At 43.1% G+C, this 23283-nt stretch overlaps 1 protein-coding gene across 2 annotated transcripts in view; it reads right to left on the bottom strand.

Moving 5' to 3' along the window:
- FNDC3B (fibronectin type III domain containing 3B) overlaps positions 1–23283 on the bottom strand; it is a 365061-nt gene that overhangs the window by 45478 nt on the left and 296300 nt on the right. For both annotated transcript variants that reach the window (XM_030328930.1, XM_030328931.1), the window contains exons 12-22: positions 21366–21490; positions 19715–19889; positions 17794–17880; positions 16265–16403; positions 13545–13616; positions 11287–11405; positions 9484–9589; positions 8412–8584; positions 6256–6369; positions 5769–5918; positions 1346–1626 (exon numbers count right to left, since the gene is read on the bottom strand). In XM_030328930.1, coding sequence (XP_030184790.1) covers positions 1346–1626; positions 5769–5918; positions 6256–6369; positions 8412–8584; positions 9484–9589; positions 11287–11405; positions 13545–13616; positions 16265–16403; positions 17794–17880; positions 19715–19889; positions 21366–21490 — 1541 coding nt within the window. The remainder of the gene's footprint in view (positions 1–1345; positions 1627–5768; positions 5919–6255; positions 6370–8411; positions 8585–9483; positions 9590–11286; positions 11406–13544; positions 13617–16264; positions 16404–17793; positions 17881–19714; positions 19890–21365; positions 21491–23283) is intronic.

Below are 23283 nucleotides of genomic sequence, written 5' to 3'. Positions count from 1 at the left end.
TTATAAGATGGAAATATTACAATTCAAAAATGCATTTAATACACCTAACCTATTGAACATTGTAGCTTAGCTTAGCCAATGTAAACACTTAACATTAGCCTACAGTTGGGCAAAATCCTCTAACACAAAGCCTATTTTATAATAAAGTACTGACTCTTTCCTAAAATATACTGAACACCGTACTGAAGGTGAAAACCTGAATGGCTGTATGGGCACAGAGTGGTCGTGAGCACACTGGTTGTTGACCCTACTGACCGCGTGGCTGACCGGGCGCCGTGGCTCACTGCCACTGCCCAGCGTCAGGAGTGACAGCTTCACATCATGTAAGCCCTAGCCCAGGAGATGATCAAAACTCAGTTCCTACTGATTTGTGTATCGCTTTCACACCACTGTAAATCAGGACTGTCTGTAACCTGACCACGGGTTAGAGGGCACACCTGAGTAACCACAGACGGTTCCTGTGCTCCTCTTACGCTAGTCGTGCACTTTTTGTCTTGAGGGAGTTGAGGCAACTTGGAGACGGAGCTAAATAATTTGAAATTTTAAGAGGCCGTGTTGGAGAAAAAGATGGAAGGTGAGGTGCCTGGCTGGGAGAGGACTCCAGGGGAAAGAAAGAATGCAGATGCCAACTGAGCTTTGCTCAGTAATGTGTAATGTAACTTTTTCCTCTGGCCCCTTGTGAAAGGCTGAGTAAAAAGCTACATCACAAATGCTTTGTAACATTGTGTCTGCTTTGGGGAATGAAAAGAATGGTGGAACCCAGCTTCAGAGGTGGGCAAGTCCACAGAGAGGACAGAGGGCGCCCACAGAGTGACATGAGTCACAGTAAAAGTATAAGGAAAAGTGGTTGCTAAGAGACCAAGAGGGAGGAACTAATTTAAAGCAGTAGGTGAAATTCTCCCTCGAGGGTTACGAATTGTATAAATTTGTAATAGACTCACAAAGTACAAAGCAATACACGCTTTAAAGCTGTATTTTTCATTTACGGGGCGCCTGGGTGGCTCAGTCGGTTAAGTGTTTGACTTCAGCTCAGGTCATCATCTCACAGTTTGTGGGTTCGAGCCCAAGCCCGGCGTCTGGGCTCTGTGCTGACAGCTCGGAGCCTGGAGCCTGCTTCGGATTCTGTGTCTCCCTCTCTCTCTGCCCTTCCCCTGCTCACACCCTGTCTCTCAAAATTGAATAAATGTTAAAAAAAGAAAAAAAAGCTATATCTGCATTTAGTACTCTTAAATATATTAATTAAGAAGGATTAGAATTCAGTCGTTTGGCCTTTAGAACCTGAAAGGTCTATAGCTCCAAGTGCTGATGTGTTCATGCAGCTCTATTTCTGCTTCCCTGCACTCACCGATAGGTGGTTTCTGGAAGGAGGTCTTTTATAACATGGGTGGTGGTATTGCCCACGGTGATGCTAGTGTCTCCAAGGTCAATATTGTAAGCGAGGATTTCAGATCCATTATTGCACGGCTCTTCCCAGTTCAGTACAAGGCACACAAAAGGTGAATCAGGGTAGGCATTGAGGGTCTCCTCCTCCAGAACACAGAGAGTGGAGACAGGGTCAGGGGCAGATGCTGGTGTCTGGCAAAGGACAAGCTCACTATACGGTCCTGCTCCAGCTTGATTGACAGCCTAAAAAGACAACAGCAAGACAAAGTCCACATTACCCCACCGTAAATTCTGAGGCCTCCGTGTTAGGCGCTGTTACAGAAATCTGACGTTAATACACAGTTTACTTCTAGAAACACAGGTAGAAAGAAATCTCAGAAAACGTTCGCTTTAATGACCACTTTCCAAAAAACCGCCAATGACACCTTCTCTGTTAATAAAGCAGAAGATAATATCACCATCGTCACCTTTTATAAAACATAACTTTAAAACAACACTTTGTATTTGCCTGGCCCACTTCAGGCTATATATGGTCCTGTGGCATCCTCACAGTTACTGTGGGGTGGACACTAAATGGCAAGGCTTCTTCTAGTCTTTTCCATGTGCACGAGTAACTCCTATCCATGGCCACTCTGACTCTATCACCTCCTAGTCTCCCCCTCACTTACTCTGCTCCAGCCACACCGGCTTCCTTGCTGTTCCACGGGGACACCAAGTGTGCTCCCACCTCAGGGCCTTCGCAAATTGCTGCCCCTCCTGTCCCGGAACCTTTTTCCCTAGACATCTGCACAGCTTGCTCAAGCATCTTCACGTCTTCTCTCAAGTGCTGCCTTACAGTGAGCCCTCTCTGGACACCATGTTTAAATCTGCGGTCACCCTACCCCACCCTCACCCCCTGTGATCCTCATTTCCTATTTCCCTTTATTTTTCATCACCACGTTTATCACCACCATGAGAATGTAAGTTGCATAAAGGTAAAGTTGTCTGTTTGGCTCACTGTTGTATCCCCCAACAGCTAGAACAGCGTCTGATACAGAGTATGTGCTCAATAAATGTTGTTAAACTTGTATTTTTTCCCTTTAAAAACATTTAGCAGCCTCCTTACAAAAGCGAATGCACTCTAAACTCTAGTTCTCATTTAATTCATAGGAGAGTTTAGAAGGACAAATTAGAGAACTAAACAAAAGTAGTCTGAGCTCTTAAAGGTTCAAAACAAAAGTTACAACACTTAGGTACTACTGTTAATCTCAAAGAAGTTCAGAGCATCCATTTGCTAACAAACCACTTGTGAAACTCTACTGTAATATTTTCTCATACCTACTTCTATTTCATGACAATACTCCAACTCTCTTTTTTGGCAAAATTTTAATGTCATGATTTACGTTAAGAATATATATAGAGGGGCGCCTGGGTGGCGCAGTCGGTTAAGCGTCCGACTTCAGCCAGGTCACGATCTCGCGGTCCAGGAGTTCGAGCCCCGCGTCGGGCTCTGGGCTGATGGCTCGGAGCCTGGAGCCTGTTTCCGATTCTGTGTCTCCCTCTCTCTCTGCCCCTCCCCCGTTCATGCTCTGTCTCTCTCTGTCCCAAAAATAAATAAACGTTGAAAAAAAATTAAAAAAAAAAAAAGAATATATATAGAGATTTCATTCTTTAAGACAAATTTATCACAGGGGCGGAAAAATAAGACATCATGAAGCTCCATGTTCGTATCAACCATGTACCAGAAGGAAAACACACGGCTTTTAGAGTTGCAGCTTAGTTCAACTCTTGATTCCATTATTTACTAACTGTGCAGTTAGTAGGCATACACATATGTATGCATGTTGTGTGATCTTAGGCAAATTAGGATCTTCTGAGCCTGTTTCCTGAGATGTAAAATGGAGACAGCAACACCTAATTCATAGGATCATTGTAAAGATTAAATTGGTCAACATGAAAAATCCTGGCCGTTAGCCAGTGCATCCCTTCTGGGGAAGGCCAGAACAAAAGAGCATTTTCTTTTCTGTTAAAAAAACAAAACAAACAACTTTCCTTAAATTTTGAACTAATTTTAGATTTACAGAAACGTTGTAAAAATAGTACAAAGAAACTTGTGTATATCTCTCACCTTTCATTCCCTAATGTTAACACCTTATACAACTAGAGATCACAACCACAAAATTAATATTGATATAATACTATTAACTACATACAGATCTGATTCAAACCTTACTAATTTCTCCAGCAATGTTCTTTTTCTATTCCAGGATCCCACTCTGGATCCCATATTCTTTTACTACCTTCATTTTATAAGAAATGTTTTCTTGATTTATGCTACTTATTATGACCAGTTTTCAAAAAAAAAAATACAAATAATTTGGAAGATCTCTCTCTCTCTCTGTATTTATTTATTTATTTGGGGGCAGGAGAGAGAGAGAGAGAGAGAGAGAGAGAGCGAGAGCGAGCTCCCCAGGCTTGATCTTGTAAACCCTGAGATCATGACCTGAGCTGAAATGTAGAGTTGGACACTGAACCAAAGGAGCCACCCATGAGCCCCTCAGAAGAATCTTTTAATAAAATAAATAAAAGCATGCCTCTAATATATAGTATGTCTCATGTGAACAGTACTATTTTGGTATTTGTTAACTAAAATACCCTTAAGGAAGCATATCAAAGTGCAAAAATTCTTGAGCAAAACAAGAAATGTTTTACCCAATTTTTATAAAACACAATATAAGTATTACAACGATTTAATTTTAAGATGCCAAATATTCAGAAAACTATTTGTCTGACTTTGCAGTGTGTTAAATAAAATTAATTCATGAAAATAATTCGTATTTGGTCTACATGTGCCAAGTAAGTCAATTTAGGTTGAGGAGATCCCTTTCCTGACAAGACGGTACTTCTTTTGCACAGTGATGGTGGTCTGAAAACAACTACCCCCTTCACAGGGTCTGATTCATTTTATGACAAACAAGTATGGACATCTGAAAATGTTTTCTACTCCTCACTTTCAAACCAGGGAGGCAAGATTCTTATGCAGGCTCTATTCCTACTCTAGTCAATGTATGTTTTAAGATGCCATTTGGGGGAGTCAGTGCTAAGTGACAGCATATACCCTGAAGGGGAAAAAAGAAGAACATTTTCAGGAGAGACCCAAAACTCAAAAAGCATAGTGAATTTTTTTTCCTGTGGTGGCAGACAGTTCTTTATTTATATCCTGCCTTGTTCCAAAAACAGGAGTGTAGCACATATTTTATAACCTTTCCCCAATGACTCAGCACTGCTATTATAAAGATCAGATAATGTGCCGTGACCCTGAGTCACTGACGAGTTAATTATGTCCCAGGTGCTCCATTCAAGAAGGAAGGAACGTGTATAACAAAAGAGTTTAATCAGAATGTTTATGAAAAAGCAGCCTTCAGAATTTAACAGAGAAGCTTCAGTTGATCTGGAAAATTAATTTATGAAGGGAATATTTTCTCCAAAGAGGTCAGAGACACCGATATGTTCATGGACTTGTAACCAGCAATTTGATTCATGACTTAAATCAGGTGGAAACCTAAATCTGGCATCTCTGCCTTTTTATCTATTTACATCTAAACATGTGTGAAGACAGAGTTCTCCAAGGTCAAGAACCACATCTGACTAATCTTGGTATCTCTCCTCTTGATCAGCCTGTTCACCCTTTGATTCTGGCACAAAGTGGTGCTCAAACTATGTTACCAAACAAATGGAAAGAAATGGACAAAGAACCCTGTTTTCTAAGGACAATTAAGGCTTTACGACGGGGGAAAAAATAATCACTTATCCAAGTCAATAAAACGAAACTCATGACTACTGTCACTTTTAGGGGTTAGGCTAAGAAGCCAACTGTTCTTCATGTTACTCTATTTGTAACCAGCCTTGTTAATAATGGTCACTGAGAAATGGGAGGTGGATCCTGTCATCTAATGCAGCCTAGTTCAAATCACTCTAATGTTTGTTTCTGGCTCCATTTAACAACTGGCATACACGTCTCGTGTCTTTTGCCAGTCTTAAGCGTCTTTCCCACTGAAACATGCATCTCAGGGGAATTCACAGAGAAGGAACCTTCCCTAAGGAGCTGTGACTGACCCCTCGGCCCTGGATTTGGTCACTTATTCAGTGAGTTCACAGACAGGACACAAGGGTGGAAAAAAGGAGAGTGGTGCAGAATTGGATTTTGTCCTTCTGATACAGGACCTCCCAGAGAAGCAGACATTAATTATAAGACCAAAACAATTCAATTTATTTTCATTTAAAAGGACTCTTCATTCCATATCATCCGTCTTGATAGTCTCCATCACAAGCCTTTGGGTCACTGCCCCAGAGTCCTTCATGGAACACCTGGGTCTATGAGTAACATCGGAGTCATGTCAACCTACCTGTAGTCTACAGCAATATTGTGCAGCGGGCAACAGGTCCCTTATCTCAAAGCCGGTATCTGTCCCGTGATAAATGAGTTCTAAGGATTCTTCATCTTCTCCCCATTCCAACCTGTACTCTGAGATGTCGGCACCAGAGCTTTCTGGACTCTGGAAAGCAGAGATTTAAGTAGTTAATTTCACTGAGAAGGAAAATCCCATGACGTTTGTGCTCAACTAACTAAACTTAGGGAAACAGAGCAACACGCCCCTGGGTATTTCAAATACATGGAAGAGAAAGGCATGAAAGAGGTAGTCGATTTCCTCTCAGTTCTAACCAGTGGTAAAATTTCCACAACTCCAAGCGATAGAAGCAAGCGCTAAGAGAGATTAATGTGTAAAATCACCTACATGTGAATTAGAGCTTTGTAGGTTCCTCGTAACTTGCATTTGGGGGCAGATCAAGTACAAGAAACAGAAATCGATGCAGAACACGTGCCTGACTTACCTCCCAACTCACTAGGACACATCCATCAGGCGTAAAAGAAATACAAGGTGCTTTGCACTGTCCAGGAGGCCCTGCAGCAGTGGTAATTTCTGAGACATCAGAATAGGGGCCATACTGAAAGGGAAGAACACACACATGCCTGTATGTATAGTGTGAACACACACACGTGTGTGTTCACACACAAGCTTATAACCAAATAAGGGCTAGACAGACTAACACCATCATCAGTACAACTGGTTAAAAAATATTGCCTAAAGGTTTTCACTTTCAATTGAATGTGCATAAGGTTTCTTCCTACATACACTCTCTGAGGGGTAGATGTCTATTATGTATGTATTATTTCTTTTTATTCAAAAGGATCAGGAAGTTGGTTTACCAAACATTTCCCCTTTATTGTGCCATCAGAAACAAAACCATGCTGATTTCTGACGCAGCATGGCATTCTGTTTCAACATGTCTCCCAGGACAGCAAAGAAAACTAAGTCAAAGATAACTAAGTCAGATGTACACTGCAGCTTAATTTTTAGCACACAAAAATCGACTCGAAATTGGTTATCCAATTCTGTGAGCCGTCAGCACAGAGCCAGATGTGGGGCTTGAACTCATGAATCACGAGACTGTGACCTGAGCCAAAATCAGATGCTTAACCGACTGAGCCACCCAGGCGCCCCTGGGTAACTTTCAATGTAACAGGAATAAATTAAGGCTGATGATAATATTTTTAGATGATAAGTTAGATGATAAATTAGATAAATTAGATGATAAAAAATTTCTTCTTTGACAGAAACTAAAACTCAGAGCATCAGAGTGGCAGATTTATCTTTGTTATGGCAGAGATGCCCTGCACAGCTGACAGGGAAAAGAGCAAAAACACCAGTAAAACATTTTCTGCAGTATCTGTGGTCATCACCTGCCACTGCTTTTTAATTATGTAAGCTCAGGTGCATCAGCTTTCTTATCTTCTCATCAAAACATTGTTATTGGTTAGATCCACTCTGGTTGTCGTCATCCTCTTCTTTTTTTTTTTTTTTTTTTTTTTTTTTTTTTTTTTAATTTAGATAGTCGTACTGTGTCTGAATTTCTTTCCTAGCTGGGAATTAGAAGGAATCCAGCTCCTGCTAAAGGTTTGAGATGCTACTTCAGACCAAGTGTTTTCACAGTGTGGCCAACAGGAAATAGACTGGAGACCCACGCATGTTCCTCTGCCAGGCTTGCACAGGGCTACCGAGAACGAGAGAAAATCACCAACTTCATGCTGCTCTCAGTTGCGCTTTCTTATTTTTAAAAATCCCATCAATTAATTATATCTACTTATTTACATGGAACCCATCTGTACAAATCACGAGTATACCTGGCAGTGGGGAGGGGTACAGCAGCAGCCTGCACCAGAAAGACAGTTTCTGGTTACCTTGTTCTCATCATGAATCCCACCCCCCCCCAAACCCACATTACTCTGCGATTTAAAATAGGGGTGTAATCTAGGGGCTCAGTCAGTTGAGTGTCTGACTTCAGCTCAGGTCATCATCTTGTGGTTTACAGGCTCGAGCCCCACATCGGGCTCTGTGCTGGCAGCTTGGAGCCTGGAGCCTGCTTCGTGGGTTTTGTTTCCCTTTCTGACCCTCCCCTGATCGTGGTCTGTGTCTCTCTCTCTCTCGCTCTCACAAATAAATAAAACATTGAAAATAAAATAAATACAATATGGGTATAATCTAGACACAGACTTCCAATCTATGATGGGCTGAGAAGAGTTCTCCGGTCTTCATTTGAAACAAAACAAAAACCAGAAGCTGGCCTCCCTGGCCTCTACCCCACTCCAGTTCTAAAAACTGACCTGAGATATTGCTGCGTATAGAAGGGCAAGGCTTCTATAGCTGGGTAAGAAGGAAATTGTTTTGAAAACAACCCAAAATAGCTAAAGGGTGATGTTCTTTCTTAGTAACCTTGAACTCTTTCTTAACAGAATGATTTGAAGACAGAAATTTCTAACGCTGGGTCAATATGAAGTCACAACAATGTATCAATTCAGAAATGAGATTCACATACCCTTCTTTAATGGCTACCAAGGCTGGATAGATACTGCTGAGGAATTTCGGGGGGAGGATACGGAAGTGTCAGCACCTTGGTATTCTGGTTATGGTGCACAAGCCTGTACTCACCCCTCCGTCATTCAGAGCCCTCACCCGGAAACGATACACAGTTCCGGGGAGCAGGTTGCCCACGGTGCACTCGAGCTCTGGCCCATGGTACACCTCCGAAGCCACATCCTCGGGTTCCGTCATCTCCACACTGTACTCCGAGACCTCACAGCCACTTTCTGAGGCAGGAACGTCTGGGAATGGAGAACGCTTTTCATCTTAGAACATTTTTATGCTTCCAGTTGAGCAGCTCACACCTGGTTTCCCACAAGGTTTGTAACACATCGTGTGGGCGGCTGGTCCTCAGTATCTCTCCTACAAAAAGGAACCCTCCCTTCCCCCCAAAAGAAAAGCGATACGGAGGAAAAAGTTTCTGAAGGATGTTATCCTTACTTTCCAAACTACATCTAAGTACATTCAATTACTTCAACAAAATAATTTGGAAACAACAGAACCCCTTGGCAAATGTCTACACTGTAAGACATGGAAGAAACAGAGGGAGAAAATCTTCTAACTTAAAACCAAAGGCCACGTTAAATCAAGATAAATGACCCAAGGTTGGCACAATATTTTATGACGTTGCAGACACGAGTAGTGGCAAAAAAAAAGTCTGATGGAGTTCTGCAGGTTTGTATTTGCGAGTTTACATGCTGCAAACTGCTGTCACAACAGGAAATGCTTGTACAGCTTGAATCCATACTGCAAAGTGCCAGGGCCCACATGTGACAAAAGACGAGGAGAATCAGAGGTTACCTTACAAACCTCGCTTTAATCTCTACATTGCACGCAACTTTGCTTTTGTGAATAGAGTTGAAAAACTCCTGGGAAAGACTGGCCGCTGTGCAAGATTTTCTAGGCAAGTGTCCTCCGAAGGACAGAGAATGCCCAGTGAGCGTAGCTCCCTCAGGATGGGCGACGGCGTGCCGCAGAACACAAACCCAAGCCAGCACACATCAGACAGACAGCGGACATTTTCAACAGGAAGGACTACGGTCGTTAGCAGACTGCCAACTTAATCACAAAGCATGAAATCTCCAATTCCATCTCCAGTTGTCCCAACCGTCAATGTCAACGTGAAGATTTGTTCACTCACCCCACTCTAAGTGGACTTCTTTGTGCTTTGGTCTACCCAAAACCCTCGGTGGTCGACACTGACCTGGTGCAATGCTTAGTGTGCGAGCAGGGAGACTTTCAGAGCACTGCAGGAGAAACACCGGAGAGAACCATCTCTTAGTTACTGAGAATTCACCAGACTTCTACATCCCAGGCAGATCCTACCCTGTAACTGAACATGCTGCCCAAAGGGGATCACACGGTGAATGTGCACACTTGATTTCTGTGCAGAAGGGTCTTCTCTCGTGTGCGTGTCAGGCGTGAACATACACTGCATGTGGCACTGGTAAAAATGCTCATTTATGAAGTCAGATTCGTAGCCATGGGTTGTGTATTCTAAGCACACAACTGCTTTCCTTTAAGCCAAAATTAGAGAGATCTGTCGTGAGGACAGAAGAGAACACAAAACAACAGCTGGATGACATTTTTAAATGGTGCTATAAACGGTGAAACCATCCACATACAGGAGCAGAAGAGCAAATAAATTCAGTATTAATCAACTGAGTCTGACATTAACCGGCAGGTTCTTTTAATGCTAAAATAAGCGGGCCTCCTTTTAGGAGCTGATTGTGCAAGGCTGGGGATGTGGAAGTCGACTGTCTGCAAGAGGAGAAAACAAGGTGCAACTCTGCAGCTTGGCCAGACTCCTCCCTTTTCCCCAAGAAGAAGTGCTGCAGGGGAGAGGTACCCTAGACACCTCACACAGGAGGTGCCTGCTGACCCTCTGGGGCCTGGATGTGGGGACAGCCCACCCAGGGAAGCACTACAGAGAGCTCTGGCGCTGGACGGTGGTCTAACTGGACCTTCTTTTCACAGTCTGTCTATGTGGGTAGCCTAAACATCACGGCACTGCTATCCTTGCGGGAAAAAGAAAAACACAGGACACCAGTGGAGGTGTGCTGACTGCTGACTGCAAAGCCAGGCACCCTAACAGCAAGTCTTCTTGAGAAACATAAACCCAGCACAGGGCTATAAGCTACCGTCTCTCACTATTAATGGTTTCAAACCATGATGTGAAACATCCCTACGATGAAAATGGCTTTTTACCATCTTGCCTTTCATTCATTTCTGAATGCGCGTTACAGCCAGTTAGTATCTGATTTCTAGCGCACTCCCTGTGTATTTCTGAGGTTATTGTAAGCCTATGAGAACGCTGTGTGGTCGAAACCAAGGCTCCTGACATGTTAGCCGATCTCAGGTCAAGTAAAGAGCAGAGAGCAAGGGATATGCTGCTGCCTACAGGTGTGTAAGTTGGGCACTGCACAACTGCAATGGTGTTACTCAGCTCAGTCGTCATAGATTTGTGTGGTTTTTCCAGCAGATGGCAGTAAAGCACCTTGGGGAAGGTGCATCCCCTGTTCTCACAAAACTGCCAGGTTTGGTAACAGCAGAGCTGTGCAGGAGGTCACGTCTTTTTGGCCCTGAATTCTATCCTTTCCTAGCACTGCAATAACTCAGGTTCTTCTGATGTAGCGAGACGAATTCCGGACAACACTCAATTTTCAACCGTCACCTGGGATCATGCCAAAGTCTTCCGAGAAATAACTAAGTGACAAACGCGCCTTGACAATTCCACAGTTTAGGTGAGAATCACCCGGGCCTATCTTTCATGTCCTCCGAAAACACAACTGGAAAAAACTCTTGTTTTCATTTCCTGATGTGACCCCGTGGCAGGCTGTGCTGTGACGATGCATTCTAAGAGAGTAATTGTCTCGTGATGTTACAGAGTGGCTGTCTGAACCCGACCCAAGAGGTTTTCCTTTCACGCCACGGCAAAACCGACCTGACTGTGTCCACCAGTACTGATGCAGCACGCTCGGAGTTTGTACAAAGTGCCTGGTTTCAAGTGGGTGAAAGTGTATTCTGTAGCCGATCCGCTGTATGCCACCTCCCACTGGCTCGCTGTAAAACAAGACTCGCGTGTGAGTTTGTGCCTCCTGCAAACGTGGAACAGTAGCAGCCATTCCTGAGGGTAACAAGCTCTAAGCGGTTTCCATGAAAACCAGCATCTCCTATTTTCTTTTTTTTTTCTTTTTTTAAATAGCCAAGGGCCCTCTCTCCCTTCCCTTCCCAAAGTTAAATATTTAAAATGACACGGAGTCATTTTTCATACTTAGTACTGCAGGCTAGACTACTTAATACCACCATTATTATATTTGCTGACTATAAGGTTCGGATGCTGGAAACCACAGAAACCCGTCGTTGGCACGGGGGGGGGGGTGGGGGGGGTGGGTGGAAACGGAGACAGAGCACGGGGTCAAGCGAGCTGTGGGATGGTTGTGGCGAGAGAAGGCCTTGGGGGCCGGCTGGGTAGGGGAAGGCTGCCCAGCCAGGAAGCTCCTGGTCAGTCTGGGACATGCTCAAGAGTCCCTCCTGCTCTCACGTGCTGGAGGGCACGGGGGGTGAAATCTCCCCATCACGCACAGAGTCCTTTGGGGAAAGGCCTACCGTCTTCACAGAGCTCACGTAAGAGACAAAAATGGCTGGGAGGGTGACGAATTAAAGATGGAGCACTCAGGTGACCTAGTTATCTGGCCACTTCTCGGGACTAAAGAAAGTAAGCAGGGCTGCTGAAGGCTGCAGCGGTCTGACTGCCCGGTAAGGCTGACGCCACCAGGGACAAAGCATCGGGGGCCGCTTCCCCCCGCCGCCCGCCCGCCTCGCAAATCTGGGCTGCTGCAGGCTTCCCTCCTCTGTGTCGCTCTCCTTACAGAGCCACACGTCTGGGGGACTATTTCACCAAGGCCTTCTCTCCATGAAGTTGTTTCCAAGAAAACATTTTTCCCCATTACCCAAGACACTTTACTAAAGTAAGTTTCCCTTGGCCACTTATTAGGACAGATTTACAATGAAGTCACAGGCACCAGGGCCGTGGGGGCTGTGGGTGGGCACTAAAAAGCGTTATTAGGACATCGCTGGCTAGAAACCTGGGAAGAGGCACATGGGAACAGGGATGACTGACAAGATTCAATTAATCACCCACTTTATGTGCTGGCAAAGCTGTTAACTTTCAGTAGAGAACGGCATCTAGTTTGATTTGATATCATCAGTGGTCAAGAGAGTCACGAAAATGGAAAACATGCTTTCAAAAGGAGCCACGGCAGACACCTGACTTCTCTCTTCGGTAGGTTTTTTTAACGTAAAAAACTAAATCAAATTTTTAGCCCAGAAGAGGACTTTATGATGAGAACAGCTGTGCCCACCTCAAAGCATTCTTACGTTCTTAGTCCAAAATAGAAGTGGACCGGCTCGAAAACCAGAGCTCCAGGTGGTCACCGCAAGTAGAGGGCAAAAGAGCAGCCCACGCCTGCCCAGCTTGTTCGCAAAAGTCACCGTTATGAATGGTTACGGGGATTATCAGAATGGCGAGATAGGTCGTTTTAAAAGTTCTGAAGGCTATTTTTTTTTTTCTATTAAAGCCTAATGAGTTTTATTAGAAAAAAAAGATCGAGTATTTTTAAAGGCACTTCTTAAGGAATCTGATCTTTAACACTGTACTACTTTAATCCACATAGTGCACAAGTGATGACAGTCTGACTCAGACGTCACAAAGATGGAAAGACATTTGCTAAACTTGTCAGGAAAGTGGGACTGTGACACTGTCACTCTCTCCCGATAATACGATGTTTTGTTTGCCATCGCTGTACGTGGGAACTTGTCGATTACCAAACTGGCCTGCTCTCTCCACCTTATCCTTCCTGCTGATTGCTTCTGACACTCCCTCTGCTCGTAAGAATTTTCAGCGAAAGTGTGCCAAGACAGGGGATGAAAATTTAATTATTCGATTAATTAGGACCTCTGGCTTAAAGAAAGGACACGGAACATTTAAAAACATGATAAAAATGTACATTTCAAGCATACCCTGATCCCTGATGCTGTGTGTAAAAGAGAAAACTGTAAATATGTGATTACGGTCTATATGTTGTAATGGCACTACCGGTAGAATTGACGGCTTCCCGCTATTACCATACAGATGTTTTAGGACGTTAGAAAGTAGAGGTTGGTACTGGATTTGAGGAAAACAATTTCCTAAAACTTCACCTTCAGAATTTCCATCAGTAATCTCCAGCAAGTACTTGAGTATTTCTGAACCACCATTATCCTTGGGAGGATCTGGAGAGTAAGCAAATGCCTTATTAGTTATGAAAGGGCATAGATTTTTATTAACAAATATCATTAGAAGACAGAAAACATGTCACATTATACTCCTTAATTCTGAATTTAAGCAAAAGGTATAATAATTACTGTATTACTCTTGAAAAACAAAAGAAACAAACAAAACCACCAAGAAGCCCTGAGCGCTATCAGATTATTCGAAGTTCTTAGGTCTAGAAACGTCAGTTATTTAGCAAAATACGAGCAAAACTCAAACTATGAATTAATTTTTCTAAGAGTTAAGTTAATAAATCGACTTTGAGAATTCTGAAGCCTGCTCTTTAACATTCAATAATTTCTATAGAAGATGAAATACGTAACTCTTTTATTATTTATTTTATTCTTTACCTCACTTAGATTACCAGTGACCGGATTCTTTTGAGATGGAGAGGGAAGGAAAGAGAAGTGCAAAATTTACTGATAAAATAAACAAAACATCAACACGTAATAAATATGTTCCATCACGGTTGGCCACTAAGCCTACTGTATATCCCAAGGGAATCTGATACGCAACCAAATTTGTGAGTCGAGAACGCACCAGGCAGGTGGTCTGAGGAAGGGGTGCTGGCTTATTACAAGAGCCCTGTGGACTGTGGGTATTTACTCCACTGCTAACTCCGTCCGCGAGAGTTTTCTTTTCTCAGCAGCAAAATACCTTGCGTTGTAATTTTGTAAGACTATGCACAAGTTCCCTCTACCATCAGTTCTGCCAAGTCTCTATTTTAGATACAGACTTAGGAACTTCATGGCCCTTCTTTCACTTGGTATTTCCATGAATGTATACACATTTCAGTAAGAGAGATTTAAAACAGTAATTACAAAGTTAAATATTATAGCATATAGCTAATGAAAGTAAACATTTACTTTCTAGGATTTTGTGAGGAAAAAGCTTCACAATCCGGCAAGAAAAGCACACCTAGATTTTTACAGTTTCTCTTAATCACGTCCATCTTCCAAGGAAATAGATATCCTAATAATTCTGCCTCAAAATTATTAGGCAACTTGAAACAGTTTTATGTCTCAATGGTTGACCTCCAATAACAGTTTAATAACGTTTTGTGTTGGGGCGCTTGGGTGGCTCAGTCAGTTAAGTGTCTGGCTCCTGATCTCGGCTCAGGTCACGATCTCATGGTATATGATTTCCTGCCCCACGTGGGGCTCTGTGCTGACAATGCAGAGCCTGCTTAGGATTCTCCCTCTCCTTCTCTCTCTCTCTGCTCCTCCCTCATTCTTGCTCTCTCTCAAAATAAATAAACTTAAAAAAAAATGCTCTGTGGGTTTTTTTTTTTTTTAAGACTTTATTTTTATGTAATCTCTATATCCAACACAGGGTTTGAATTTACAACCCTGAGATCAAGAGTCACATGCTCTACCGACCAAGCCAGCCAGGAGCCTCTTTAATAATATTTTAAATTCCCTTTATATGACCTGGCTGCCAGGTAAAATCTTATTTTAAGTCTCTTTTTTGGGGTGCCTGGGTGGCTTAGTCGGTTAAGCTTCCGACTTCGGCTCAGGTCATGATCTCACAGTTTCTGAGTTTGGGCCCCGCATCGGGCTCTGTGCTGACAGCTCAGAGCCTGGAGCCTGTTTCAGATTCTGTCTCCCTCTCGATCTCTGCCCCTCCCCCACTCGCACTCTGTCTCTCTCAAAAATAAATAAACATTAAAAAAAAAATTAAAAAATAAAAAAATTAAATCCTTTTCTTTTTCCTTTTTCTGTCTTTCAGGAATCTAATACTATTATGACATATTAGTGACAATTCTACACATCCCAGCAGTTTTACATATAATTGCAAATCTTTATCAACATTCTAAAGGCATTCACTTGATTGAAATAATCCGAGCTGCAGAGGTGAGCCAGAATATCCTTCCACCAGATACCCTCAAACACCATTTAATGAACTTCAACAGGAAAAATTCCTGAAGTGGGGTGCGCCCCTGGATGGCTCAGTTGGTTGAGCATCTCACTTCGGCTCAGGTCACGATCTCATAGTTCTTGAGTTCGACCTCCATGTTGGGCTTTGGGACAGCCCGGAGCCTGCTTCAGATTCTCTTGCCTCCCTCTGACTCTGCCCCTCCCTCACTCATGGGTGCTCTCTCTCTTTCAAAAATAAATAAACATTTAAAAAAAGAAAAAAAGAAAAATTCCTGAAGTTCAAAACTTCTGGTTACATACAAACAACAAAAACGAAAGTTTTCCTAGTTCTTAACTTGAACATTCTGTATGTCAAAATTTACTTAAGATGACATACCTAAAGTTTGAAATTTATTCTTAATATTAATTTTATAAATCCATTTTTCACATTAAATATCACTACCATTGTTAAGGGCAAGTTACTGAAGAATGAATACATATTCAGAGATTACTACATTCAAATCAGTAATAAAAGTGTAGGAGGCAAAACAATACGGGAACAATCGTAAAGTAAAATGCTCGTAAAATGGACAATTCCAGTGGAATTCTCTGGATGTTTCTCATACATATATTCCAAATCTGTAAAATCCCCACAAATAATACCTCTTATTTCTTATTTTGGTTTGTCACCACTGAGATCAGTTTTTAAAAATCTATCAAAAACAAGCAACAGCAATGGTAGTGAAACATACCCCATTTGACACTAAAGCCATGAGATGTAACTGGTCCTTTGATGAGGGGTCTTGTGGGGGGTCCGGGCCTGTCAGGACTCGTCGTACACACCAGCACTTCACTTGGACAACTCTTCCCTTCCACATTAGAAGCAGTCAGCTATAACACCACGGAAAAAATATGAACATGCTTTAGATGTCATGTATTGAAGAAATGGCAACGTTTTACCAAGGCAAGATCAAGGCATCTGTAAATTCACACAGACAGACATTTCTCCTCTCTCTCAATCTCAAACAACTGATTTACAAGTTATTTCCTTTATGGGGTGCTTATTTTCTGTACAGTTAGCTATTGACAATTACAAATAAAACACTAAGGTGGGTCGTAGCTAAAGACATTTTTACCCTTTCAAGAAGACATAGAACCAGTATGTTACCACCTAGTTCTTATTGTTTTGTGGGAAGAAACTGGGGGAGGGGAAAGCAGGTAAAAATAACCTTACTTATTTAAGAGTAGGGCAATGCCACCTTGTGGAGAAATGCTAGCAGTATACCTACCTATGTTCTCATGGCACCAAATAGCAAGCGTTTGTTAAATATCAGAAACTGTCATTTTCCTCAAATAGTCACACACTTCACTTGGTGATCTAACAACTGTTTACTGAATGACTACTACATGCCAAGCTACATCATTTGGCCTCCAAATCAGAGAAGGAAGGGTAGAATCAAAAGATAAATTTCTCTCTCCAAACCGCACACAGTCCTATCAGAAAACCCAGTGCTGTGCATGGATCAATAAAGGGTGCCATGGCAAAGGATGCTATTTACTGCTTTTCCTCTCTCTCTATATTCTAAATGTTTATTTTGGAGAGAGAGAGAGAGACAGAGCAAGAGGAGGGGCAGAGAGAGAGGAAGACACAGAATCCGGAGCAGGCTCCAGGCTCTGAGCTGTCAGCACAGAGCCTGACTCGGGACAAGAACTTGTGAACCGCGAGATCATGACCTGAGCCTAAATCGGATGCACTACCAGCTGAGCCACTCAGGTATATCCCTGCTTTTTTTCCTCTCTTATCAGTTGCAAAGCTTTGTTTCTCGTTACAACGCAAAGTCCTATGGTCATATTAACAGTGGTTGTTAACCACCAAAGCAAAGCCTAAGCAGGGAGGGAGTGGGTAATGGAAGACAAAAGGAAAGAAATGGGCAGGAGAGCAAAGGAAGAGGGAGAGTGAAAGAGAAATCTAATAAAAAGGAGAAACATCGAAAAGTGGGGGAGAGATAGGTGCACTGAGCATTCAGTTTGGGTGCTCCTGGGTGAGGGCATCTGGCCACGCTGTAATGCAATTTGTTACAGCACACGACAGTAGCTTTCTCTCTCAAAACTAGGGTTTAAAATTAAAGTATGGTGTGCATTTTGTGTCACTTTAAAAATGCAAAGTGCAGGGAACTTCAAAATTTTCTTAACGGACAGAGTCCGTTTGAAATGGTAAATGGGTAAAACATGCAACTGCTTCTTTTTTCAAGCAGTTCAGGTACCAAAACGATTGACTCACCCTGAATTTATACTGTGTGCTTCTTTTGAGATTTTTCACAGTACAGGTTAAATCCTCTCCAGTGTATTTTGGGTGGAAAAGGTTATCCTGCAAAAACAAAGCCAGAAAGAGACATCAGTATCATGAAATCTGGGCATTAAATACTTTTGTGTATGGGATCTTTCTTTTGCCTCTTCCCATCACCACCGGCTGCCAGAGGTCTGTCTGGCGGCTACGGCAGAAAGGGGAGTCGGAGTCCACAGTGCTGTGTACCGTGCTCCAGCTTCAAGTAAAAAAATAATCTTGTCTCATTGTAGGTTCTGCTGGGTCTGTAGAACGTTCTTGTGAGGCTAATAGCAACATGAATGAGAACAATGCTCTCTCTTTGAGAGGATGTAAATTTGCTTTGGAATGGATGCCACCATATGCTTTCCTTACAGAGGAAAGGTTCCTCAATAAGTATTTTCAATAAAGAATTAAGCCACCAAGTAGTACTATGTGAGAAAGCAGCGTACATTTTTAAAATACGTATTTAACCTTATTATCAAAAAAGCCTCTTCTCTTGCAGTCTTCGCTGTCCAGCTGCAATGTGCTATGTGATACACAGAGGCTGAGGTTTCTGACCACACAGTGTCCTCTTCTGGCCAAGGAAGAAAGGACACCTGGGATGGGAAAGGCATGATCCTTTTAAGAGGATAAATATCCCACTAAAAGCTGAATGTACTGAATTCATTCAACTGTATTCTCAATCATCCGTCCATCCACTCAATCATTAAATATCACCGAGCACCTTCTACGCATCAGGCTTCCTTCCACATACTAGGGGTTCAGCACTGTCCAAGAACAAAGCCTTGCCCACAAGAAACTTACATGCCAGGTAGACAAAGTGATTAAAAAATGAAACGGATCTAACTATGAAGCATTTTATGCGGTATTAGGTGCTGTGGCCCAAAATATCAAGTTGGGTCAAAAGACCGAGGGGCGGATCTAGTGAGGTGCTACTCTATAGCTGTGCAGGTTAACTAAAGCAGCACATGGGGTCTTTAAATTTAAACTAAATACAGTTGAAAATTCAGTTCCTTGGCCCCACAGCCATATTTCAAGAGCTCAATCATCATGTGTGACTAGGCACTACCTTTATCGGATAGCACAAACCACAGAACATTTCCATCACTGTGGAAAGTTCTACTGGATAGTACTGTTATACAAGGCGGCCAGGGGAGGGCTCTCCGCAGAAGACGTGTGAGAGAAGAGATCCTCAAGGAAATGAGGGAAGAGTCAAAGATAAGTGGAAGGGCCTTCTAGCTACAGGGCATAGAAACTGCAAAGGCCCTGAGGCTAGGGCTTGCTCTCGTGTTCAAACACACAAGGGCAGAAACAAGGACATTAAAGAAAAATCCTATAGCAAAGAACCTTATAGGCATTGTAAGGGCTCTGAGGTGAAGGCCCAGAGATAGGAAGGGTTCTAGGCAGAGCATCGACAGGATCTACTCTATTCAACAGATCACTCAGGCTTTGTGTGGAAAACAGACTATAGCAGAGCAGGAGGAGGGTAGGGAAAATACTTAGAGACCACTGCAATTATTCAGGGATGAGACAATGGTGGCTTGCGAAAGGATAGTAGCCTTAGATACTAAGAAATGGCCAGATTTCTGGTTGATTTTTGAAGCAAGATTGAAAAGGATTTGCCGACTCATTATACAGATGGGTTCAAGGACAACTCCGAATTTTCTGGCTTCCCCGAACAAAAGGACAGGAATGTCACTGAGACAGGGATGACTGTGGCAAGGACAGGTTGCTGCCGGTGATGGTAGTGGTAGGTATTGAGACTTTGGTTTTGAACCAAACGTAATTTGAACATAATTTGATGGTGTCCTGTTACGTTAACGACAACGTGACTTACACAAAACACACGCAAGGGCACAAAATCTACAAAGCTTACGTTTTCATCCTCCTGGATTTCCAAGGTGTAGGTGACCACTTCCTCAGGTGAACAACCTTCTGGTTTATTCCACTGCAACGTGACCCATGTGACTCCAGCTCGAACAAGTCTTGGTGCAGAGGGCATCTGAGGGATGTTTCCTAATGTGTAACATACCACCTCTTGGCTATAACCACTACAGAGAGATAAACCCAGTAAGATGCACATTTAGGAACATGTGAGGAGTCTTGGCATTTAAAAAAAAAATTTTTTTTTAAGTTTATTTATTTTTGAGAGAAAGAGAGACAGAGTGCTAGCAGGGGAGGGGCAGAGAGAGAGGGAGACACAGAATCCGAAGCAGGCTGCAGGCTCTGAGCCGTCAGCACAGAGCCTGACGCGGGGCTCGAACTCAGGAGCTGTGAGATCATGACCTGAGCCAAAGTCGGATGCTCAACCAACTGAGCCACCCAGGTGCCCCAGGAGTCTTGGCATTTTAAAAGAGGAAGGATGAGCCTACCTACTGCCCAACTTGCTTGGGTTGGAAAGGCCGGGGCATGACAGATTCAGCAAACAAAGGAAGGCAAGTATCCTTTATGTGATATCCCCTACCCCAACTCTCGGTCTGCCTGATTCCCCACTTCACTCTGCTACTAAAAAAAGCACACCACATCACAGGACAATATATTTAAGAATTGATTTCCCCCTGAAAGCACCCAGCAGAAAGCACAACACTGTGCAGTGTTACTAAGCTATGACCCACAGCTACCAAGGAACCTTCAAATCAGTGTGAGCAGAGATAATTGTCTGCTGATGAAATAAACGTTTTACAAATACAGACGGGGCTATTTTTTGAAAGTTTGTGGGTGCTTCCGATTCACTTACAAACTCTTGAAGCCTTTATCATTATGACTTTTTCAACTAGTAGACTCTAAAAATGCAACAGCTATCATGGGTGGGGACAGAGGGCTGTAAAACCTTGTGATGTTCTTGAGGCTGGAAAAAAGCTTGGTGACCAATGATGTGCTGAACCTTTAAGATTTTCAATGAGCAGTGATGAAAGACGAAGGATTTTTCCCTTAATCAAGAGTTACCCAGGAAGTGCAATTGAAATATGGCCTTTTCAAAGCGTCTTTAATCCACAGACGCGCCACTGGACACCTGCTCTTGCCTTTGTTCCGCAGCCTGGAGGCAAGCTGTGGTGCCCTGGCCGGTCCAGGTTTTCTCCAATCCTGTGAGTATCTGCCAGGGCTTGACGACAATGGCTGGCCCAGCACCCCTTCCTCTCTATCAGGCAACCTCAGATACAACTGGAAAAGGCAGCTGAACAAGTAGCTTGCTAAAGTGATGAAAGGAAACAGCGCGTGTTCTGAAAAAAAACAATGCCTTAAGAGGTATTTCTTTCAAAACCTAAACTGCTGCCTTCATCTTGGCTCTCAGAGACCCCTAGTGGGGCCTTGGCATTACAGCGTGTGAGACCACACAGAGGCCACACAGCAGCACTCCTCACCTCCGGGGAAGCCTTCTACCCTCTCGTTCGATTCCCTCTAGGAAAATCTCAAATCGGTCCAGTGTGGAGGCGGTGGATGTCTTCATGCCTTCCAGCAACATGAGAGGAAGACACAGAATCACCACACGGTACGTTTAACGGCATGAAGGCGAGGGAACATCCTACCTGGTGCCAATGTCATTCCGAGCAGCCAGCCTGAACGTGTACCCCATGGCCGGACAAAGCTTTGTCAACTTGCAGTGCTTCTGACTTCCAAAGAAGCACTGTCTGAAACCGCTGTTTCTTTTTCCCTAAAAGAAAACAGTACAACAACGTACACGATTAAAAACAAAGCATACAGTAGGAAAATGAGGAAGGCATTTTGAACAATTGTTTCATTTCCTGGTTTGGATGAACAAAACCAGCAGAAGGAAAGCTTCTAGGGGTGTGTTCCTTTGTACATAAAGCACATGACAATGAAATGTCATCCTTAACATGAAACACTACAGAAGAGGCTGTAACTGAGACAAGTAACACATTGTACTTATGGTCCTTCTAAAGTGGCTTTGGTTAACAAAATAAAAAAGGTTCTCTCAGGTACGAGGCAATGCACCATTTCTTCCGTCTTTCCTTCCTTCCTTCCTTCCTTCCTTCCTTCCTTCCTTCCTTCCTTCCTTCCTTTCTTTTTAACATTTATTCATTTTTGAGAGACAGAGACAGAGTGTGGGTGGGGGAGGAGCAGAGAGAGAGGGAGACACAGCATCCGAAGCAGGCTCCAGGCTCCGAGCTGTCAGCATAGTGCCCGACGCAGGGCTCGAACCCACAAACTTTAAGACATGACCTGAGCCAAAGTTGGACACTTAACTGACTGAGACACCCAGGGACCCCAACGCACCTTTTCTAAGATCTTCCTCACTTGGGCTGGTCAAAGTGCCCAATCTGACCAACCAAGAGCAAGTCTGCCCTCACTGCGGGGATCGACAGTTCTGGAGACGCATAGCACCTAAGATCTGTCTAGGCAGCTTGGTGTGGCTAGAAAAGCCCTCCCCAGTCCTCTCCTTTCCCACTTTGCCCCCCGACTCTTGAACACTTGCATTCCTGCAATGGTGAGCTATTTCTCACTGATCCCTAAATATGGGTCACATGCCTTTGAATCTTGCCCATATCTGCTTCCCTTGTAACAGTGCTTTGGACAATCAAGAGAGCTCAATCGCTGCTTGCAGAGTTGAAAGTCCGATAGGCATGTGGAACAATGGCTGAATTCACTTCTACGTGTTATCGTTACTCTTAAGTTTCTTATGAGGCTGGAAATATATATTTAATGCCTTTGTAGTCTTCCATGATGCTTCAAATTCTTTGAAGTAAAACGAAAACACTCCAGTAGGTTGTCTTAATAGACTTAAAAGAAAAAAACTTAACTGCCCTGACCCATGCTCAGGCATGGAATCCTCATATCAGCCATATAGTAGAACAAATATTTCATACCCATAATCCACAGCATTTTATCTATGTTCACACAAAGAAAACCTTTTACATGCTAACACTGAATGGATCTTAGCATTCTAATCAGACGGTTGGGCCCAGGGCCCTCAGAAATGTTTGAAGTTCTCGATTTATTTTATAAAGAAAGATGAAAGCACATTTTCCTCCTAAGCAAATTTAAGCATTTCCTTCCTCGAAGCGGGCCTCCAAATGCTTACCACTGAAACACATTCCAGGTGAAGTTTAATTAAAAATAAAATAAACATACAACTAGCTTGAAGTGTCACGAGGGTGAACAGATTAAAAAACAACCCTGGCACGTTCATCCTCAGACTTAATTCCCCAGCCTCCCCTCCCCGAGCAAGGTGATGCCCTTTCCAGGAAGGGAGTGGAAGTCCTATTAATCTTTAAGATTCAAAGTTCATATTATCAAGGTTTCAAAGTACATTCAGATGCAAACAGTAAGGCATAACATTTTTCAGCTGCTACTTGTGCAAAGTCACCGCGTGGCTGGCCTATCACGCCCTTATGCTTACTTTAACCTTGAGTGTTAAGGTTGCTGCAGACGATGTATTCATAGAAAAACCGTTCATACATACATTTGCATAATTACATCCAGTGT

The sequence above is a fragment of the Lynx canadensis genome, chromosome C2 (genome assembly GCF_007474595.2).
Source record: "Lynx canadensis isolate LIC74 chromosome C2, mLynCan4.pri.v2, whole genome shotgun sequence".
In the NCBI taxonomy this organism is placed as follows: domain Eukaryota; kingdom Metazoa; phylum Chordata; class Mammalia; order Carnivora; family Felidae; genus Lynx; species Lynx canadensis.
The sequence above is the reverse complement of the archived record's forward strand: the minus strand, read 5'-3'. Positions and strand labels throughout refer to the sequence as shown.